The sequence below is a fragment of the Piliocolobus tephrosceles genome, chromosome 5 (genome assembly GCF_002776525.5).
Source record: "Piliocolobus tephrosceles isolate RC106 chromosome 5, ASM277652v3, whole genome shotgun sequence".
Lineage (NCBI taxonomy): Eukaryota > Metazoa > Chordata > Mammalia > Primates > Cercopithecidae > Piliocolobus > Piliocolobus tephrosceles.
Window position 1 is genome coordinate 112,339,888 of NC_045438.1, and position 21,578 is coordinate 112,361,465.

At 38.0% G+C, this 21,578-nt stretch overlaps 1 protein-coding gene across 8 annotated transcripts in view; it reads left to right on the forward strand.

The window, feature by feature from the left end:
• Nucleotides 1–21,578, forward strand: part of DST (dystonin) — a 501,678-nt gene that overhangs the window by 296,918 nt on the left and 183,182 nt on the right. For 7 of the 8 annotated variants that reach the window (XM_031935627.1, XM_031935626.1, XM_031935628.1 and 4 more), the window contains 7 exons: nt 11,904–12,016; nt 12,116–12,222; nt 14,457–14,576; nt 16,946–17,041; nt 17,135–17,262; nt 20,623–20,716; nt 21,024–21,178. In XM_031935627.1, coding sequence (XP_031791487.1) covers nt 11,904–12,016; nt 12,116–12,222; nt 14,457–14,576; nt 16,946–17,041; nt 17,135–17,262; nt 20,623–20,716; nt 21,024–21,178 — 813 coding nt within the window. Of the gene's footprint in view, nt 1–11,903; nt 12,017–12,115; nt 12,223–14,456; nt 14,577–16,945; nt 17,042–17,134; nt 17,263–20,234; nt 20,503–20,622; nt 20,717–21,023; nt 21,179–21,578 lie in introns of those variants that run through there. The other variant, XM_023222948.2, reaches the window with a different exon arrangement.

Genomic DNA, 21,578 nt, shown 5'->3' on the forward strand with positions numbered 1-21,578 from the left:
CGATTTTCCTGCCTCAGCCTCCTGAGTAATTGGGACTGCAGGCATGCACCACTATGCCTGGCTAATTTTTTCGTGTTTTTAGTAGAGACGGGGTTTCACCCTGTTGGTCAGGCTGGTCTCAAACTCCTGACCTCAATGATCCACCTGCCTTGGCCTCCCAAAGTGCCGGGATTACAGGCATGAGCCACTATACCCAGCCGAAAAAGATCCTTATAGATGTGATGTAAGGTATAGCCCACATTCTCCTACTTCCATTTTTGAGGCAGAAAACTGAAAAAGTGACACAGCCACAGTAGGGAGATAGCTCATCTGGTTGTCCTCTTCATGGGAGCCTGGCAAACCTGGTTGCAGTTTCTACAGCAGTCACTTTTTACCACAGTCCTACTTTTTCTCGTATCTGTGATTTTAAAAAAATGCCATATGGTATTCTTTTGTATGCATATAACGTTTTATTTAGAGTGCCTTATTGATGGATATTATGTTGGGTTTTTTTTTTTTTTGCTTTTAAAACTGTTGTATTGAACTTTGTATGTGTCTTTGTGAGGCGTGTGAATATGTCCATAGGATAAGGTCCTGGAAGTGGAATTGCTGGGACAAAGGGTATTACATTTAAAATTTTGAGATGTACCTCTGAATTGTCTGCCAAAAGAGTTGTACTGATGCATACCCCTTCTGCACTATTTCCCTCCATGATGCTTTTGAGAAACAAACACCTCTTAATTGTTAAGTACCTTTTAGCAGGTCTAAGCTCCACTCTTTTTTTTTCTATTCTCTCTTTTACTTTGCCCTTTCATTCATAAAATTATTTCTTTTCAGCTTGTAAAGCTATACCAGTGATGAAATTGCAGGCTCATGTTTCACTCTGTTTGATGTGCAAGCTGTTAGTCTAAGCATGCATGTGTTAATAGTTTAGGGGGAAAAAATGACTAAATAAGTTGACAACTTTCAGTGATGTGATCATTGAAAAAGTTAGAGGGTCGGCTGGGCGTGATGACTCACGCCTGTAATCCTGACACTTTGGGAGGCTGAGGCAGGCGGATCACTTGAGGTGAGGAGTTCAAGACCATCCTGGCCAACATGGAGAAATGGCAGCTCTACTAAAAATACAAAAAGTTAGCCAGGCCTGGTGGCTAATTTTTGTATTTTTTTTTTTAACTGGTGGCGCCTATAATCCCAGCTACTGAGGAGGCTGAGACAGGAAAATTGCTTGAACCTAGGAGGCAGAGACTGCAGTGAGCTGAGATGGCGCCATTGCTCTCCAGCCTGGGTAACAAGAGTGAAATTCCGTCTCAAAAAAAAAAAAAAGTTAAGAGTGGGGCTGTCTTGAGGTAGCATATGAGAGACTGCCTATTACTCTCCTGGAAATTCAGGAAGAATGTAATAAACATGAGTTTCCTCTCCCCCTGCATGCTGCCACTGATCCACTAACAATAGGGCTGTAAAGCTTGAGGGAAGATGGGGTTTTGATCAAGACTCTCCTTGCTTAGAAACTTGACAAGTCCTGCCTTTGTCATGTTTCCCTTTAACATTCTCTTACCTTTCTCTCACATGAAGATTTCTTTTACATTACAGGAGCAGCCGGTATATGTAACTCCACCTGTTTTTCTTTGACAGGTTCATCTATTTGTTTTAACACTTCTTATATTTTGACTTGATTATTCACATTCTCATCTTAGTCTGTGATATGAAGTAGTTTGAGATTTAGTTTTCTACCATAATAAAAATAAATTGATTCCCACTACCACCTTTTTGGGGAGGGCGTATTTATCCTTTAGTCATTAAAGTTTACTTAAATTTTACTTTTATTAGTTCACTAAAATATAGGTACTGGAAGAGTTACTTCTCTATCAACATCAATACCATTCTCTGTATTCATTAAAATTTAGGCTGTTATGGGATTTATTGTTCTTTGTGAAGTGAGAAAGTTATAATTCATTAGGTATCTTTTAATTATTGAAGTTGTTGGACTCTAACCTCGAAGTACTAAACTTGCTATAAATATACTGTTGCTAATTTTTGCTGTCTACCTTGTTGTTAATGGAGAGTCACTTTGTAGAAAAAAAAAAGAATATTTGAAAAAACTCAGGCACCTAGTTTTGAGAACAAGGGAAAATTACCTTCATAGCTTGTTTCTAATCTGTGCCCAAATATGAGCACGAAGAGATGTCCACACTGAGTTATGCAGGCCCTTTTTTTTTTTTTTTTTTTTTTGGCGATTGCAAGGTGAGCTGCTTTTTGCACCAATAAGAAGAGTAAGGACATGCTAAGCCTGAACATGATTTAATCGAAACAGTCATCTTCAGGAATTTGTTATGGTAACTTCTCTGCTGTCATAGGATAGTGAGACATATTGAATGTATATTTTTATTGTGATCTTTTGAAAAGCAGATGTTAAGTGGCATATGTGTCTTCAGTCACCTCTGTGTGGGTTGTTCTGTAGCATAGAAGGTGTTCTAAAAATGGTGTCTAGGTAAATGGAATGAGGCTTGTTTTTGTTTTGTTTTACACTTCCACCCAGTCCCTTTTCAGTTCCTTGCAAACTGCTGAGTATGTACTGTTTCACCAGCAAAGGCTGAGCCTGTATGAGCCCAGCCATGTGCTTTGTCTGTGCATGTCCCCACACAGGAAGCACACCAGAGAAAGCGATACTTCAGGGTAGATTGATTTCATTAGAACTTCATCATCACCAGCCTCAAATGGTTCTGGCCAGCAGTCTTTTTCTATCTGTGTGATTAACCCTTCTCTTCCTCACAGCACCTCCTCCCACCACCTTTTCTCAGTGTTGACAGGTGATCTAGACTCCTACTCTCAGAGAAAATTGAAGCCAACAAGTAGAAAGTCTTTTTTGCTACCAAAGACACAAACCTAACTTCATCTGCGCCCATCCTCACCCCCCTGGTCCTTTTCAACACAGGAGTCCTCTCTCCACCTACCCAAAGCCTGTCCCCTCCTGCTGTGCCCTGGATCTTATCTCTGTCATTGCCTTGTATATATTCATCTTTTTCCTTCAATAGATCTTTCTTACTGGATTTTAAGCATGCTGCAGCCTCTTCTGTTAATAAAACAACAATCAACAAAAACACTCTCCCTTAACTGCATGCTTTATTCCAGCTACTACCTTATATCATTCCTTTGCTTCAAGGCCAAAGTCCTCAGAAGAGTTGGCAATATTCTCTCCATCATCATTTCTTCACTTCATACTCATTCTTCTACACATACTAATCTAGTCTCTTACTCCGTAATTCATTAAAACACTTATTCTTGGGTGATGGGTGACTTCTGTGTAGCTAAATCCAGTGGATATTTTTCAGGCCTCATCTTCCTTACATTTTAGTATTTCACGCTATCGGCCATTCTTTTCTTCTTGAAATATTCTTTCCTTTAGCTTTTATGACACTGTACTCCTGGTTTTTCTCCCAGTTCTTGTCTACTCCTGCTCAGTTCCCTCTGTAAACTTGGCCTCTTTCACAAGACCAGTAAACACTGGAGTTTTTCAAGATTGCGTGTTGGACTTTTTCTTTTCTCTCTGTGTTGTCTCTCATCCATGCTTACAGCCCTATTGACTATAACCATTGTCATGTAACTGGGTTCTGTAGATTTGCCTTTCTAAATATCTCCTGACTTGACCACTTTTTATATACTGCTGCCACATTCTTCTGCAAGCCACCGTGGCCACTTAACTAGATTCTGTGGGAGTTCTTTGACCATTTAAATTTTTTTCTCTGTCCACCCCCAGATCTGATCATTTAATCTCTTCCAATCCTCCTTAATGCATTTTGATGGCTTTTCATAGCTCTTAGGAAAAAAGTTTACAATCCTTTAAGACGTTCATGAGAGTCAGCATTGTCTTGGCCTTTTGCCACACATCCAGCCCCATGTCTCACCGTGTTCTTCCCCTGGCTGCTGGCTCCCCACTCATGCACTGGTCTCCTTGTAGTCCTGTGCCCTTCAACCACAGACCTATGCATGTCTATTTTCATCACCTGAGTGCTCTTCCACCAGGTTTTCTCCTGGTTTACTCCAGAGCAACCTTTGGAGCTCTGAGCTCTCCATATGCACAGTGGCTGTTCTCAGTGCCTTACTTCCTGGCACATGGTAAATGCATATTAAATATTGAGTGAGTGAATAAATGAATGAACTTGCTAGTTTTTTGACTGGAAAGAATTATTTCTTTGTAGCATACCAAAGCATCAAGTTGTCTTCTCTGATTACCCTTTTGTGGTGTTGCTTTTATGCCGATAGATACGTCTTAGTAACCTGTGCACATTGCTCTTATACTAAGTTTCACAACTATTTTCACGTAAATCTCTTGAGATCTTGGGTAAATCAGTTGAGTTCTTTGAACCTTATGCTACCACCAACCCATAAGGTCCTCCCTCCCATACTCATACACATTTCCAGATGCTCTGTAGCTGATTTTTGTTCTAACTTCCATAATTCTTGATACTCATTTTCTGCAGAAAGAACTGAGACACAGGTTACAGGATGTGTGTCCAAAGTCAGAGAGCAAATTAGGACTAAATCACAGGACACCAGACTCACAGCTCTGTGCTTTGTGTGTGTGTTCCACCTCAATTTAGCCTTTTCTCTCAAATATGTAAAAACGGTCTCTTAAAAATTTAAAGAATTCCTAGCTACTTGGGAGGCTGAGGCAGGAGAATCACTTGAATCTGGGAAGCGGGGGTTGCAGTGGGCCGAGATTGCACTATTACACTGCAGCCTGGCGACAGAGTGAGTGAGAGTCCATCTCCAAAAAAAAAAAAAAAAAAAAGAATTATGGCCAGGCGCAGCGGCTCATGCCTATAATCCTAGCAGTTTGGGAGGCCGAAGCAAGCGGATCACTTGAGGTCGGGGGTTCGAGACCAGCCTGGCCAACATGGCTAATCCCCGTCTCTACTAAAAATACAAAAATTAGCTGGGCATGGTGGTGGGTGCCTGTAATCCCAGCTACTCAGGAGGCTGAGGCAGGAGAATCGCTAGAACCTGGGAGGCAGAGGTTGCGGTAAGCCGAAATTGTACCACTGCACTCCAGCCTGGGTGACAGAGCGAGACTCTTGTCTCAAAAAAAAAAAAAAAAAAATTAAAAAAATTAGATTGTGATAAGGTACATAAAATTTACCATCTTAATCAGTTTTAAGTTGGTAGTTAAGTGGCATTAAGTACATTTATTTTGTTGTACAACCATCACCGTCATCCATCTCCAGAACTCTTCTCATCCAGCGTAACTGAAACTCTGTACCCATGAAACTCTAATTCCCCGTTTCTCCCTCCCCCCCATCCTTTTGACAACCACCATTCTTCTTTCTGTCTTGTCTTTCCTTTTTAAATTGAGGAATGAAACTGTGGCCCAGTGGTTTTTCAAGTAATAAGATATCTCAAGTCACAAAGTTTAGGTGGGTTTTTGATTCTGATTAAAAAAATATATATATGTGTGACCAAATGCTATCTTTTCCAGGCTTCATTATTTTACAGTGTACTCCAGAGTTGGGCAAACATAAAATGACACGCCCACCCTCCCTCCTTGCGAACATTTAAATATGTTCTTTTCTTGTATATTTAATAAAAATAAACACTGAAAAAGAGTTAAAAGGTTCACTGTCTCCTGCTGAGGGCATAAGGCAGTAACATGTTTCTGCTAGTGGGTGCTTTTGTTTGTGTCGTTATATAATTGCCTGATGACATTGTGGATTTTTTTTCCCCAATACAAAATGCTTATAATCTTGAAAGAAAATTAAATAATTATTGGAAACAAGGGTTTTTAATATGGTGTAGTTATCAGACGCCTGATAAGAATCACCTGAGGGAGGGGAGAGAAACTTGTTGAAATGCAGATAACCAGGCCTTTCTTTCTATTCTTAATCTGTATTGGGACCCAGGTGTGGGAAACATTGGTATAGGATGCATTAATGAGTTCTGTTTTGGTAATAATCTGGAACTTCGTCATGTTTCTTATGATTTATTTTTTCTGAGTGTGTCAATACACACACATACATATACATACACATTATTGTGTTTCTTTATGGGAGTTACCAACATCATTATTGATTTGCCCAGTAGTAGAAGTATAATTTGTTCTGTATTTTCTTTATTTTGTATTCTCAGCTTCATATTGGGTGTTACTGTTTAGTTAGTTCTCAGTTTATGATACCAGGATATTGCAGAGAAGAAATCAGACTCTGTAGTCAGACAGACCTCAGTTCAAACTCTGACTGCCACTTACCAGATTTGTGTTCTTGGTCGAGTTATATAACTTCCTTATGCTTGTTTTTTTTCCATCTGTAAGTTCAGGATAATAATACAACCTATGCTTAGGATCATTGAGACGATTGAGATAATGCTTTAAGTCCTTAATGCATTGCCTGCCACATAGTAGGTATCAGTATTTATTAGTCCCTGTTGTTTTGTGATTGTTATTACTTTATAAGGTATCCCAACTGGCAACATTATCAGAAGCTGAAGCTGAGGGCACATGAGAGCATAAGAGGGGAGGAGAACCTAGAAGCAGCAATGTGTGCTTTTTGAAACTTCTATACTTCACGGCTATTTGTTGTCCTCACTCTGTGCCCACTTTCCAAATTGTTTTTTAGGAGAGACAAAGCCTTTAGGAAACCTCGAAAGGGTGTGTGCTTGTGTAGGATATGGGGAAGCTATGACATTGTACCCTGGTCCATTTGGATTTCGATAAGGATTCCAAAACTTGACTGGAAGCCATAGATGGTGGTTTTGTCAGTAGAAATTAGTGAAAAGAGAAGGAACAAGTCTAGGATGGAAAATATCTCAAGGAATTTGAAGCATTGGTATGTCCCAGCCCCCATAGCTCATTTATTGCTTTATTATTTATTTAATCCTCGAAAGTTCATGTTTTAAGCATTATGCTAGATATTGAGGACATAAACATGGACAAAACACAGGCTTTGCCTTCAGGAAGCCCATGGTTCAATATGAGAGATAGACAGATGTATAGTTATGAAAAATGTGGTAAATACAGAAATGAAGATAACAGACGGCATTTGGGAACAGAGGAAAGTACTTCCTGGAGGAAATGATGGTGGAACCGAGTCTACTGAAAGAATTTGAGTTGGCCAGGTAATATCATGTAGAGGGGTGAGGTATGCAGTGGACATTTCTTGGGCAAAGAAAAGAGTCAGGAAAAACCTGACATGTTTCTGTTTTTGTATTGGGAAATGGGCTTTGCTCCTCTCCTTACCCCCAAGACTTATGAAAGGGAAATTTCTCAAACATAGGAAAGAAGATGCAGGGTAGCCAGAACCTCCTTACTGTTTGTATCCACATAAATAACTATTGAGTGCCACCTGAGAGCCAGCATAACCTAACAGACTCTATGAATTTAAGTCACTTTATTTTTTCATCCTTAAAAAAAAATCCCAATTTGGACTGTGGCCATTGATATTTCCCATATGTGTCTTTTCAGCTGTTGTCACGTTTTTGGTTCAGGATTTGGTAACGTTGTGTGTGCACTAAAGTACTCTTCTCTTAGCTGACATTTTTCTCTTTCTCTTAGCTAACTTTAATTAGTGTCCCCTCTGCCATGTTTCTAAGAGTTTCCTTTCCAAGTGTTTTGATGTTGTTTCATGATGCTCCTTGCAGTTGAGTGTATTGGTATTTGACATGATATATTGTCGAAGCCTTAGGTAGTCTGTTGTGCTAATCTTTTTTATTTGTTTATTTATTTTTTTGAGACAAAGTCTTGCTCTGTCACCCAGGCTGGGGTGCAATGGTGCGATCTCAGCTCACTGCAACCTCCGCCTCCCGGGTCCCAGTGATTCTCCTGCCTCAGCCTCCCGAGTATCTGGGGTTACAGGCGCATACCACCACACCCGGCTAATTTTTGTGTTTTTAGTAGAGACCCGGTTTCACTATGTTGTCCAGGCTGGTCTGGAATTCCTGACCTCAAGTGATCTGCCCGTCTCGGCCTCCCAAAGTGCTGGGATTACAGGCATGAGCCACTGCACCCGGCCTGTTGTGCTAATCTTTAGCCATTTGTAACACTGTGGAAGTCATGTGTTTCTGCAGAATCCTGTTTAATTCTCATGCGAGCTAATGTATTAATAAAGTTTTGGAGTGCTGAAATGTTACCTTGGAAGTATCTATGGCAAAAAAAAATCTCTCATGAAATTTTTATGTTCAGCTAGCTTTGGTTACCTGTTAGGGTAGGTGGTGATATCCTTATACTATATCCATACATATACCTATCTATACATAAATGCCAACATGCCTGTATATGTATATATGCCTGTGGAGATACATATTATATATATATATTTGGTCTAGAGGAGATTGCTGTTTTAAGATGGGTGTTGTATGAAAGATAAACATTACTTTTACCCAAAATTGTTTTGTATTATGACAATAGCATTTTTTGAACCTTTCTACCCTATATTTTTAAAACAAATTAAGGGCACTAAGCTTGCATATAAGTGATTTGTAATTTTTTAGTCTCACTTCCAATTTCATTTTAAGACCTTTTCTTGGTTGTATACTTCTAATTTAAAATTTATGCTGTCATGTATTTTCTTTGTAAGCTACTTTTAATTGCTTATGAAAGAAAAGCTGGGATATAAACACGTTTTTTTTTTTTTGAGACGGAGTCTCGCTCTGTCGCCCGCCCGGGCTGGAGTGCAGTGGCGCGACCTCCTCTCACTGCAAGCTCCGCCTCCCGGGTTCAGGCCATTCTCCTGCCTCAGCCTCTGAGTAGCTGGGACTACAGGCGTCCACCACCTCGCCCGGCTAGTTTTTTTGTATTTTTTAGTAGAGATGGGGTTTCACCGTGTTAGCCAGGATGGTCTCAATCTCCTGACCTCGTGATCTGCCCGTCTCGGCCTCCCAAAGTGCTGGGATTACAGGCTTGAGCCACCGTGCCCGGCCTAAACATGTTTAAAGAATTATAATGTATGATGATTGGGTTATTTTGGAAAGACAATATTATCATAGAATAATAAAAAAGTAAGAGAATGGCCTTTTTTTCCATAAAAAGACTAGCATTTATTACTTTAAGTGGTGAAGGATCACATTATATGATTTTGAAAGGTTTCCATAAAACAGGCAAGTTACAGTAGTTAATGTTCAGCTCTCTAAAATATAACTTGAGAACATGGTCACTATAATATAGTCTAATGCTCTTTGGTTAGTCAAACCTAAGATGGAAAAGACATTTCCCGTTAACATTCCACAAAAAGGCGTTACAAAGAATGAAACCTTTAGAATGAAAGTATCTTTTATATGTGAAAAATAAATGAAGTTTTTGAAAGTTGTGTTATCCCAGTGAGACTGTGAATAAAGAAGGTGGTAGACAGGGCACACACAGCACAGGCCTCTTCTGGTTGCTTCAGGCAGGTAGAGGAAAGACAGATTTGAAAGACAAAGGGACCACCACTCTGTTAGGATATGAGCTAAGGAAGGAATAGCATTTCAAATACTATAGGCTATTACATTTTCATAGTGGTTTTTTGTGTTTTTTTGAGATGGACTTTCGCCCTTGTTGTCCATGCCAGAGGGCAGTGGCACGATCTTGGCTCACTGCAACCCGTGCCTCCTGGGTTCAAGCGTTTCTCCTTCCTCAGCCTCCAGAGTAGCTGGGATTACAGGCGCCCGCCACCATGCCTGGCTAATTTTTGTATTTTTAGTAGAGACAGGGTTTCACCATGTTGGTCTGGCTGGTGTCAAACTCCAGACCTCAGGTGATCCGCTCTCTTCAGCCTCCCAAATATTGGGATTATAGGTATGAGCCACCGCACCCAGCTTTGTAGTGGTTTTAAAAGTTTTCCCTTTTCCCATTTTTGTTTAACTAATTTTCTTTATCTGCTGTCTTTTAGTGGAGGAAAACCATTTCAGTTTTTGTTCCATTAAAGTGTTAAACATCATGATAAAAGAGATGACTTACTCAGACTCATTGTATTCTACAGCTGCTTTTGTGTTGAAATGACTGTGTCATTCTGAAGGAAGTTTTATGTTTTATTCTCTTAGTTGAAAAACTTGATTCTTCAATGACTTTATTCATTCCCTCTGGGATTACTCAGTGTTTACTTTCTTTGCTAATGGCAGGGTTCTCATAATAACATGCCATGTCTTGTTCTGAGATTTGGCAGACTTAGAAAGGCTGTTTTTTATTTCCCCAAAAGGTGCAAATTTTACAGAAACAAAACAGTGTTTTAATGAAAGAACTTCAGATACTTGTTTTTGTCTAGACTGCTATACATACCTATTTAATAATCTTGAGGTTGGCAGATTCTTCAGTATGTTTCTATGTGAATAAAAAATGTTATTTTAGGGGTCTGTCATTTACTTCCATAGTAGTCAGTGGATTTATTGTTCCTATAATAATTGTAGGATCATTTTTGAGTGATTGTGTTGATGGCAGGTTGAAAACATTAAAGAATTTCCTAATAATTTCCTGGAATATGAGCATGTAGGTAATGGTAACGACATTTCCAGATTATGAACAGTGCAAAGTGATATAAAAGTATAAGATTTTCTTGAGAGGTCTGTTTTCTCACCACAAAAAAGAGTACAAATTGCCATTTACCTTTCTAATATTAATGATTTATTTTCAAACAGCTTTTCGTATAAGCAGCCTGCCAAGTAGTATACAAAATCATTTGCATTTCATTTCTCCCACACTACCTTTGAGCCTTCCCACTCTTTCTGTGTTTCCCCAAATGATTATTTTGAACAAACAAGAATGCTTGTGGAGCTTGTAGAGAGCCTTTCTTTGTACGTTATCAACAGGCTCTTACTCAGTGATTTTTTTTGGGTGGTGAGTACCACTCTTTTGGAAGGCTTTCCTGTTTCCACACTGTATTCTTTCAATGCTTTGTTTTTGAGATCCAAGTTTCCTGACTGGTCTAGCCTTGAGTGAAGTCTCCAATGTCCATATTTTGCCACTTTCTCTGTAAGAAGTATTTGAGAAATCTTTTTCTCTCTCATGTAGATAGAGCTAGCTTCAAAGTTTTTGCATGGTTTAGGGTGTTATGTAAATCTCACAAATTAGAAAGATATGAAGTCTGGTATTTGTGACTGTGTATGTGTGGGGGCACATGCATACATGTGTGCTTGTGAAAACATAAACTATTGCTTATTTTAGACATTCATTTACGGTTCAGATTACTAAGGAACCAACCTACTTACGAACTTATCAGTAGGTATTTGTTGAGGGTGTACTATATGTCATTCTTTATTTCAGCAGAAGTATAAAAGACAACATTTTTTAAATACATAGTACTTGCTATCTTGGAGTTGATGGTTTGGGAGAAACAACATGTGCATGTACATGAAACAGTGAATTAATAGGGCAAGGAAGTCTACGATTATCCTAAGTGCCATATCGTGTGATGCAAGGTGGAAGTATGAGTTCAGGGAACAGAGACAGACATAAGGGCTAGGAAGATCAGCCAGGCCCCACAGAGGATGTGGAGCTTGATCTCTCCTTGGAAGAATGAATAGTATTATAGAAGACAGGTGATGTGAAAGGGTATGGTGCAATGGGGAGGCCATGGACACCATTTTGTACTAAGCTACAAACTTTTTGTCTTTGAGGAGAAATACTGATAGGATGTTGGTTGGATTGGAAGGATGCTGTTGGAGTAGTATAGCTTAAATCAGTTGAATAGGACAAATACTCGTATGTATTCTGACTGATATATTTGTAGACTTTGTTGAAATTTATGTATGTTCAAATTGTTATATTTTCCTTGTTATATTTGCTTTAGATACAAAAGTTTCTGAGATAAGTGAGCAATGTTAAATGTTTGATGAAAGTGTCTGCATTTTAAAGCAGGCTTGGTATTAATATTAGCAGATGCTGTTATGTAAATGGAAACATATATAAATGTAATGTTGAATTGGCACATGGGAAAGCCTAATTAACACAGTGAATTTTTTCCTAGGCCGGACCTGATAGATATGAATACTGTTGCTGTTCAAAGCAACCTTGCAAATTTAGAGCATGCTTTTTATGTAGCAGAAAAAATTGGTGTTATAAGACTTCTGGACCCTGAAGGTGAGTTGTTTTCTTGATTATATGTGGACTGGCATGAAAGTCTGATCAAAAGTAATTTATCAACCTCGTGAAATAATTGATTTATGTTGCTGTTTTTAGATGTCGATGTCTCCTCACCTGATGAAAAATCAGTAATAACTTATGTATCATCTCTCTATGATGCATTTCCTAAAGTCCCTGAAGGTGGGGAAGGCATTGGTGCAAATGTGAGTATTGATTTTTCCACACTGGAAGCTGTTGATTCAGTAATGACCAGTTGACTGCATTTACTGATAATGTTTTTTGCAGTTTTTGAATGTTGAATATATTTTAAAGAATTTGAGTTAATATGCTGTTTGATGAATTGATATTCTGTGTATTTCATGATATTATTCTACCATTAAATTTAAAGTATAACTCATTAAAACTTTTGTGTCATAAATAAAAGAGGCTATTTATAGTTACTGATAATTTTATAAATAAAAGCTTTAACTTTCTGAAATTTAGAGTTTTCCATTTTTAGCTGGGTGCTGTTTTACATTGCTGTATTTGCTATCTTTTTGTATGTATAGAATATCTCACTTTTGAAAACAATTTCAAATTTGTTACCTCATACAATTCTATGAAATGTTGGCTAGATAACATTTTTAGGATTTAAAGGAGGGCTCCAGAGGAAAGTTATTGGATTTGACCAAAGTAGCAGAGCCACTTAGTAAGCAGGGAAGGTCTCTGACACATAGCTTTCAGCTCTTTATTAGTCTACTATTTCTTAAAGGTTTGTATAATTCACTTCAGTGATGCTTTTTTTTTTTTTTTTTTTTTTTTTTTGGTGGTTATGCTAACAAGTGCTTATGCATTTCTGGAAGAGAACAGGAAACCCTGGATGTTTCACATATTTGGGAATGAGCCCCTTCACTTGGATTTCTGCCTTCCTCTTTGCAGATGCCTTTTCCCCCTACATTACTTTGAAGATTTAGGAGCTCATCTTGGATTAGCTCCCTTAGATTAGGAGCTCCCTTTTCTGATTGCTTCTGTCAGTTCTGTGTGCTGTTTCTAGAGCTGTTTCCATATTCTTCCTCAGGTTCTTCTTTTCAAAGTCTTCATGCTCTTTGGGTCTCTGAGTAGCCTGTTTCCACGCTCACCCCTGACTATTCAGTGTTGAGCGTTGCTTCAGAATGTTTCTTTTGGCCATCTCTTGCTGCTGCTTCTCACTACCTCCATGTTGATCCTGCTGCCTATCACTGCAGAACTAGGCTGATAGCTTTCTTACAGCTTTCCATCTCCATTTTGTTGTTCTTCCCACTGCCTCTGCACACTGTTGCCAAATTAATCTGTCTAAAACCTGATGTCTTTAGCTTGAAAATTTTCAGTAGCTACATATTCCTTGCAAAATTAAATGCAATCTAGATATTCTGACATTTAAAACTGCATATATTTATTCTGTTTACCTACATTTTTTAGCTGTGATTTCCCAATATGAACTGTTTACTGGTAGACAGGGCATTTCCATGTCAATGTCCTTACTCACTTGGGACTCCCCTTTTGTCCACTTTTTCAGCGTCCCCACTCACCTCCCCCCACCAATAATTACTTACTGGTCATTGCAGAACATCTCAGATGCTGCTTTTCCCAAGAAGCCTTTAGAAACTATTTTAAGGCACAGATATGCTTGCCTGATTTCTTATCTCAGCTAGCATATACTACCCATTTCATTTATTTCAGCATTTCAACACTTAATTAAATACTGCTGTTCATTTTGCCTGTTTATATTATGTATCTCTCTTGCCTCTGCATTTAGACAGTAACTCCTTGACAATAGGTATTATGTCTTAAAGTATTTTTTTGTTGTAACACTCAGCACAACCTTTGAACATAATAAGCATTCATCAAATACTTAAACAGAGCAGTTGTCAGCCTTCCAGTTTCCTCCATTTTTAGAGTTTGCCTAATGAGTTACTTGGATAATCCCACCATATACATTTCCTGTAGTTTGCATACATATCTTGTTTCCTACATATTGGGTAAGTCTTTTGAGTTTCAGATACATAGTAGATTTAGATCTAAAATAGTTGGCAAAGATGGCAACTAACTTGGCTTATGCAAGTTGTTACTCCCCCATCCTGAGCCCTGGTAAACACCCCAAATTGACTTTGGATTTTTTCTGTAGTGCTTAGATTGAGCCTCAGAAGTCTTCTAAATACAATACCCCAGGCAGCCCCTTTCTTTGGATCAGAATTGGCACTCATAAGGCTAGTGTTAGTGGCCAAATGTTGATAGCATCTTTTTAAAGGTGTTTATGTGACAGGGATTGGGGCTGGGTGAAAGTAAGAAAACATTTAGCTGGTTCTCTCTGTCAGGCTTCAAATACGTACGTTTACAGAATGACTTCCGACTAAATTGTCTTAGATATGAATGTTATTATCTACAGATGTGAACCTTTTCTATCATTTGATTGTTCTAGGATGTTGAAGTCAAATGGATTGAATACCAGAATATGGTGAACTACCTCATCCAATGGATTAGACACCATGTGACCACAATGTCTGAGAGAACATTTCCTAATAATCCTGTGGAACTGAAGGTTAGTGTCACTATAGAAATTACATAGGATTGATTCGATTATAAACTCTTAAATAATGCTATAATAATTCTGTAATTTTACAAATTCAACAAAAGTTGCCCTTGGAAAGCCATTAATAAGTAGGCAAAATTTTTATTTACTCATCTCTCTTGTTATACAGAGAAAATGGAGGTAAAACATTAATAATTAAAACAGATTAGCTGTAGTCTCTCAGCTTTGGTTGAGAGGTTAAAGGTTTAATTTGAGAGAGTCTCTGAAACTGACATTGTCAAATTGATTTTAGTACATAGGAAATGCTTGGAGTCCCTGGGGATGGCTGAGGTAGGAGGGCCCCTGGGAAGTACACACAAATGTGGCACTGGATTGGGGGTATGCCTGTGATTGAGTCCTATTAAAAACTGCTTCAGAGGGCATTTTTTGTGCAGGAAGAGGTACACACTGTATTTCACCATGAATTTGAAAATACATGTATGACTTCCAGTATAAGTGAATTTATATTTTAGTAAAAACCATTTTCTAATACTGAAAAACTTAGGGCACGCTTTTGAGGCAGACATTGCAGATATAAAAGCCATTATAAGCCGGGTGTGGTGGGTCATGCCTGTAATCCCAGAACTTTGGGAGGCCAAGGTGGGTGGATCACCTGAGGTCAGGAGTTTGACACTAGCCTGGCTAACATGGTGAAACACCATCTTTATTAAAAACATAAAAATTAGCCTGGCATGGTGGCACACACTTTTAATCCCAGCTACTCAGGAGGCTGAAGCAGGAGAATCGCTTGAACCTGGGAGGTGGAGGTTGTAGTAAGCCGAGATCGCATCATTACACTCCATCCTGGGTGAGAGAGCAAGACTCCATCTGAAAAAAAAAAAAGTCATTATAAATATGTAAACTTATTAAAGAGTAAGTTGTCTCTTTTGCATATTTGGTTTTATAATAGCAAGGTGGTCTACTTTATTTCTAGAAGCTGATAATGCGAATATTGCCTACAAAGCCTTACTTCCTTGGTTTGTAAGCTTTATTTTCATGATCAAACTGGGATAGAGAAAACTGTAATAACTCAGGGTGAGCTGCATTAGAGTTACTCATTGTGCTCCTGCATCCGTACAGAACATCTGTGGAACAGCTTTCATTCCCATTGCCACAGAGAGTTTGTCCTTGGCACGAATTTACTTGGCATCTGATGATATGATACTTTTTAAGTGTTCTCAAGCTGTTTGTATGATGTTTCCCTACATGGACATGTAATTTTCCAGGGCAGGAAAACATTTCCCTACAACTACCATGTGGTGCCATGAAGTGTTTAGCACATAGGAGCATTTGGTGCTTAATGACCAACAGACATCCTGAAACATTGCATTCTGATTTCAAAACCATTTTCAGATTTCATGTTCCAATACATTTATTTCCAAATGGATTTCTATTGTTCAGACCCTTGGATGAATTGTACTGGCTTCTGATTAGTGTAGATCCTTAGTTATAGAAGAAGTGATCAGAGTACTTGCTGATGACTAGAACAAGACATAGATTAGAAAAGAAAATACATCATGAGGAAATGCCTGATAATTGCATTAGCAGAACTTTGAATGGAATCTTTCAGAAATGTGTCATCCTAAAGATTTACAGGGTCTTGTTTTATAGCTGCATGAATTAGAATGAAGTAATTAGTACACACTTATTTTGTTAAATGTGGAGATGCATTATCTACATAATTTGTATGAAGGTCCCTTTTAATAAATACACTATATTTAAGAGGTTCTCAAATTAATATATACAAACTAGATAATAATTTAATTATACGGTTGAAACTTCTGTAATAATAGCCGCATCAACTAATAGCATCTACCTTCATTTGTTTAAAAAAATCTGTTTACATTGGCCATTGGGACATTGAAACCAAATTTTAGCCCTTTCTGCTAAGAAGTTTTTTTTTGAAGGATAGAACCATGCAATAGAAGAGAGTGGTTTTATTCCTTTCTCTATGGGAATTGCTTCAAATTATTTTTCCAAAGACTGAAAGCTAAAGTACAGCATTTGGGAAGTACATCTTTTAAAGGGTATGTTTTCTTGTTTGGAGGATGAGAGATTTTTAGTAGAGCATTAGTAAACACTGCATGGTTTATTATTATCCAGATCCCCTTGTGGCACTAAAGCATGGCTCACATCAATAATTACACCCTCATCAAATTTTAGATAACCCACGTCACCAACTGGCTGGAAATTGGTATTGTCTTTGAGTGTCAGTTTAACAAAGGAATTCCATTGACTGCATATGATACAGTACATAACACTTGAAGTGGTGACTTAGTGAGATAATGAAAACAGATCTTTTAAGTTTGGTCCTTAATTTCTTGTCCTTTTTATTTTAGGCACTTTATAATCAGTATTTACAGTTTAAAGAAACAGAGATTCCACCAAAGGAGACAGAAAAATCAAAAATTAAACGTCTATATAAATTATTAGAGGTAAGCTCAGATTTGCTTTATATTGTCAAGCATAATCTTTGTTTCGTTTTGTTTTTATTTTTGCTTCACATTAAAGTTTTTTGTTTTCTCAAGATTTGGATAGAATTTGGACGCATCAAGCTCCTTCAAGGTTATCATCCAAATGACATAGAAAAAGAGTGGGGGAAACTCATTATTGCCATGCTTGAGAGAGAGAAGGCACTTCGTCCAGAAGTAGAAAGGTAGGCCAGAGGTGTTTTCTGCCATGAATATCAAGTGCGGAGGGAGCCTCTGTGTTGTTGTGAAATAACTTAAGTTAAACTTCTGTTTACATGGCCTTGGATAAGTCACTTAATCTTTCTGATCCTGCATTTTCTTATCTAGAAACTCTTCTAAGAGATTTTAAGGAGTCAATCAGTGAAGTAATATGTATATAAATGACCTGCTAGGCTGGATTGGTATGTGAAGTCTCATCTAATAAGGCTTTACAGTTTTAAAACCAGTCAAAATTACTTGTGATTTCTCATACTGACCTTAAGTCACCAGGGCCTGGATCTAAAAGCTTACAGGTCAACAATGAACTGATTTTATTTCTTATTACATTTTTTTGCTATAGTTCTCTTTCCAAGGGGCAGTGGAAACCAAAATCTAGCTTGCCTTCATTTAAAGGGTGATGGATGGCGTCTAGAACACACTCAATAAATGTTAGTTCAGGTTCCCTTTCTGCCACACTTCGACAAGTGCGTTTACTCCATGAAGTCATCACTAGCTCTTTGTCATTTTGTCTCTCACTACACCCAGTTGCCTGGGAAGGTACCATTTAATCTTCAGGAAATGTTTGTCGGATGAATTTGTCTCCATTACAGTCTTAACCTGGTACCTGGGTATTGTGATCTGTGTTTCTCATTAGCCATGATGTCTATAGGAACTAGACCTTTTAGGGTGTAAGTCCATTCTCACGGTGCTAATAAAGACATATCCGAGACTGGGTAATTTATAAAGTAAAGAGGTTTAATTGACTCACAGTTCCATATGGCTGGAGAGGCCTCACAATCATGGTGGAAGGCGAATGAGGAGCAAAGTCATATCTTACATGTCAGCAGGCAAGAGCTTGTACAGGGGAACTCCCAAATGGGAGTTTAGATCTGATCTAAAACCATCAGATCTCATAAGACTTATTCACTACCACAAGAATAGTACGGGGGAAATTGCCCCTTGATTCAGTTATCTCCACCTGACCCCACCCTTGACACATGAGGATTATTACAATTCAAGGTGAGATTTGGGTGGGGACACAGGCAAACCATATTACAGGGTAAGGCCTGTGTGGTCAGACACAACTTTCCAGCCACTTTGCTCTCTGCACAGCAGCTACACTGGCTGCTTTACACCTAAACATTCTCAGATCTCAGCTCCAACATTACTTTCTCAAGAAACTTTCCATGGTTTCCTAGGCTAGTTCAGATATCTTGCTTAGAATTCTCATGTTTACATGTATTGCTCCTTCATAGTGCTTATCTTGGTTGTATTTTTATATTTATTTCTGTTATTGTTTAAGGCTTGCCTATTCCACAGATATGACCTCCAAAAATGTGGAGAGAAACCCTTGTTTTTTTCTGTCCCTTGTATTGCCGATGCTTTACACAGCGCCTGACACACATTAGAGGTGCTCAGTATTGTCATGTTCTCTGTGCCTTACACATTGACTTCAAGATTCAACATTGTGAAATAATGCATAAAATAAATATATGAGAGCAAGTCTAACTTGTCAGTCCTTTATTAAATTACTGATTACATTTATGTTAAAGTGTAATAATATGTGTACATAACTGGATTATTAAAACCAAAACAAGCCAGAAATATACAGGATGCAGCTTTTACGGAAGAGGTAATTCTGGGTGATTGAAATGAGATACTATGTTAATCATTTGAAATAATGGAGAAGTATTCCAGAGGATACAGAGTAGATTTTTAGGCATCAGAACAGTAGCTGAATTTTAAGATATGCTCATAAAAGAAAGCAGAGAGTGGTTTAGAGTTCAGGGCCTAGAAGCCACTCAGTTTTAAATTAGATTATTAGCTCAGCCTGCAGAGTTGTGTGATCTTAGACAAGTTCTTTAACTGTTTAAGCCTCGGTTTCCTCATTTGTAAACAGGATGTAATAGTGCCTACTACATTGGGTGGTTATGAGATGAGTTATGTATCTAAAATGATTAATTTATTGCACATAATAATTACTTATAGGTGCCACTGTTACTGTTTTGAGCTGTTCTGTTCACTCACTATAGTTGATGTGGTACTCTCACACTTGATCTTAGCCAACAGGCTGAGAAGCGATTGATGTGGCACTCTCAAGTTTCCCCTTTCTTGATCCCCGAAAAGAAAAATATCTATTCTTAGAGTGGAGAAGTAACAGTATTATTGGAGGTAGGAAAATTTTAGGAGCCTGGTTGGATAAATGCCTTCATGTTTCTTCATGCGGATTTTTTGGCATTGTCTATGTATTGCGAATAATAGCTCTGTGGCATGAAAGTGTATGAAAAACAAATGGGAAAGAGTCAGTGTTCTTATGCCATGTAACACCCTATAGAATGGAAAAACAAGCACAGACAAATTTGTAAGCATTGCATCAGTATTCTACTTGGCACTTTATAGTAGGTTTAGAAGTAACATTACTGGGAGCATGTCATATAAAGAAAAGTAAATGGATATTTTTCCATTAATTTAACCTAGTAAACAAATGACATGGTGGTTAAAATGGAAGTGTACTTCCTTCTTATCAAATTCATTTGTTTATAGGTACTTCATAACTTCTAGCTGTTTGCCTTCCTTACATTATTCAGCACAGACCTGGTCTTTTCAGAAGTCAGACTATGACTGGATATTTGTGTTCTTTTAGCTAATGATTGGTATTGCCAGAATAATCTTTACTAGTTGTCCTGGACATCTGTGAGGCATCTGAGTTGTTTTTTAGGTGGTTGCAGTTGGATGACTCTTAGTGCAAATATTTGACATACCCTTTGCAGTGACGCCCAATCTGCCTGCTTTGTTCATACTTGTAGGGTTTTAATACAAGCTACAAAAGGCAAACCTCAGCTAGCAAACGAATGGCTTTAGGCTAGATTCTTTTGAATAGTTATCAGCATATTATTTGCTGTGTGTTGCATATGCATGTTGAAGCATATTTAAGGAGCCATTAAAAGCTGTAATATTCAGCTGCCACTTTTCACCGTTAGAAGTAGAGCTTTTTCCAGACCTCCTACCTTTTAGTCTACTTTGAATGGTCAGAGAAAGAACATCGTTTCAGGAATAAAAATGCACAGTAGTAGTTATAGTTACCGTAGCAGTGATTCTGTGTTTAGTAACACTACCAGCACTCGGACCAGTCTTGATTCGAATGAAAATCTTCTCTCGGTTCATTATGGTCCAACACTGATCAACTCTTGCATTAGCTTCGGCAATGAATCCTTTGATGGACGCAGGTATTGAATCATTGGTGTGGGATTGTGTTTTACTTTTTGATGGGCAGCACTTTTCAGCAATGGCGAGAGCTCTTTGACTTCAAAGGGAAAAGCTTTATTTTATTTTGTCTCATCTTTTAGGTTAGAAATGTTGCAACAGATTGCCCACCGAGTTCAGAGGGACAGTGTCATCTGTGAAGACAAACTAATACTTGCTCGAAATGCTCTTCAGTCTGTAAGTTAATTTTAAGAGCCATTGAAGTTGTGGTGTAGAGGATTCACTGTGTGTTTGGATGAACTAAAACTTTTGCATAATGTTTGGTTGATTCTTGGTACTTCTCCACTGAAACTTAAAGTTTGTTAAAGATTATGATTGGTGTTTGCTCTCTGAGAGACAAGAAGAGGGAAAACATATTTTTGAACCAACAAGGAAAGCTAAAGAAAGCCCAAGTAGGCCTCTGTTCCAATATTTGATGTTTTATATTTGAGGTAGTTTTAAAACTTGTTTCATAGAATTAATACTGCGTTCTTCTAATATACAGGATTCTAAAAGATTAGAATCAGGAGTGCAGTTTCAGAATGAAGCAGAAATTGCTGGGTATATACTGGAATGTGAGAACCTTTTACGCCAGCATGTAATTGATGTACAGATTCTTATTGATGGAAAATACTACCAGGCAGATCAATTGGTACAGAGGTAAGAGTGCTACTTATTCTTTCTCTGTCCTTTTTTTGTATAACTCTTTCATGGGCATTTGAAATAGGAATGTAGAATATGAAAATTTTATGAAATATATTTCTTTGCTCTTTTTTAGTTGAAAATGTGTATCACATTTTTGTATATTTTGGTGTTTAAGTAGATATTTGTTTTTTAAAGATTAGCAATAGAAAAAATATTTTATGGTACATATAATACTGTTGCAGTAACTAATTCGTTAAAATGAATACACTAGATGTATGTATGTTACACACATACATTTACATATATTTAAAGTATTCATGGGATGTTTGAAAGAGAAAAAATGTAAGACAAGTGTCTTTTTTTTTTTTTGAGATGCAGTTTTGCTCTGTCACCCAGGCTGGAGTGCAGTGGTGCG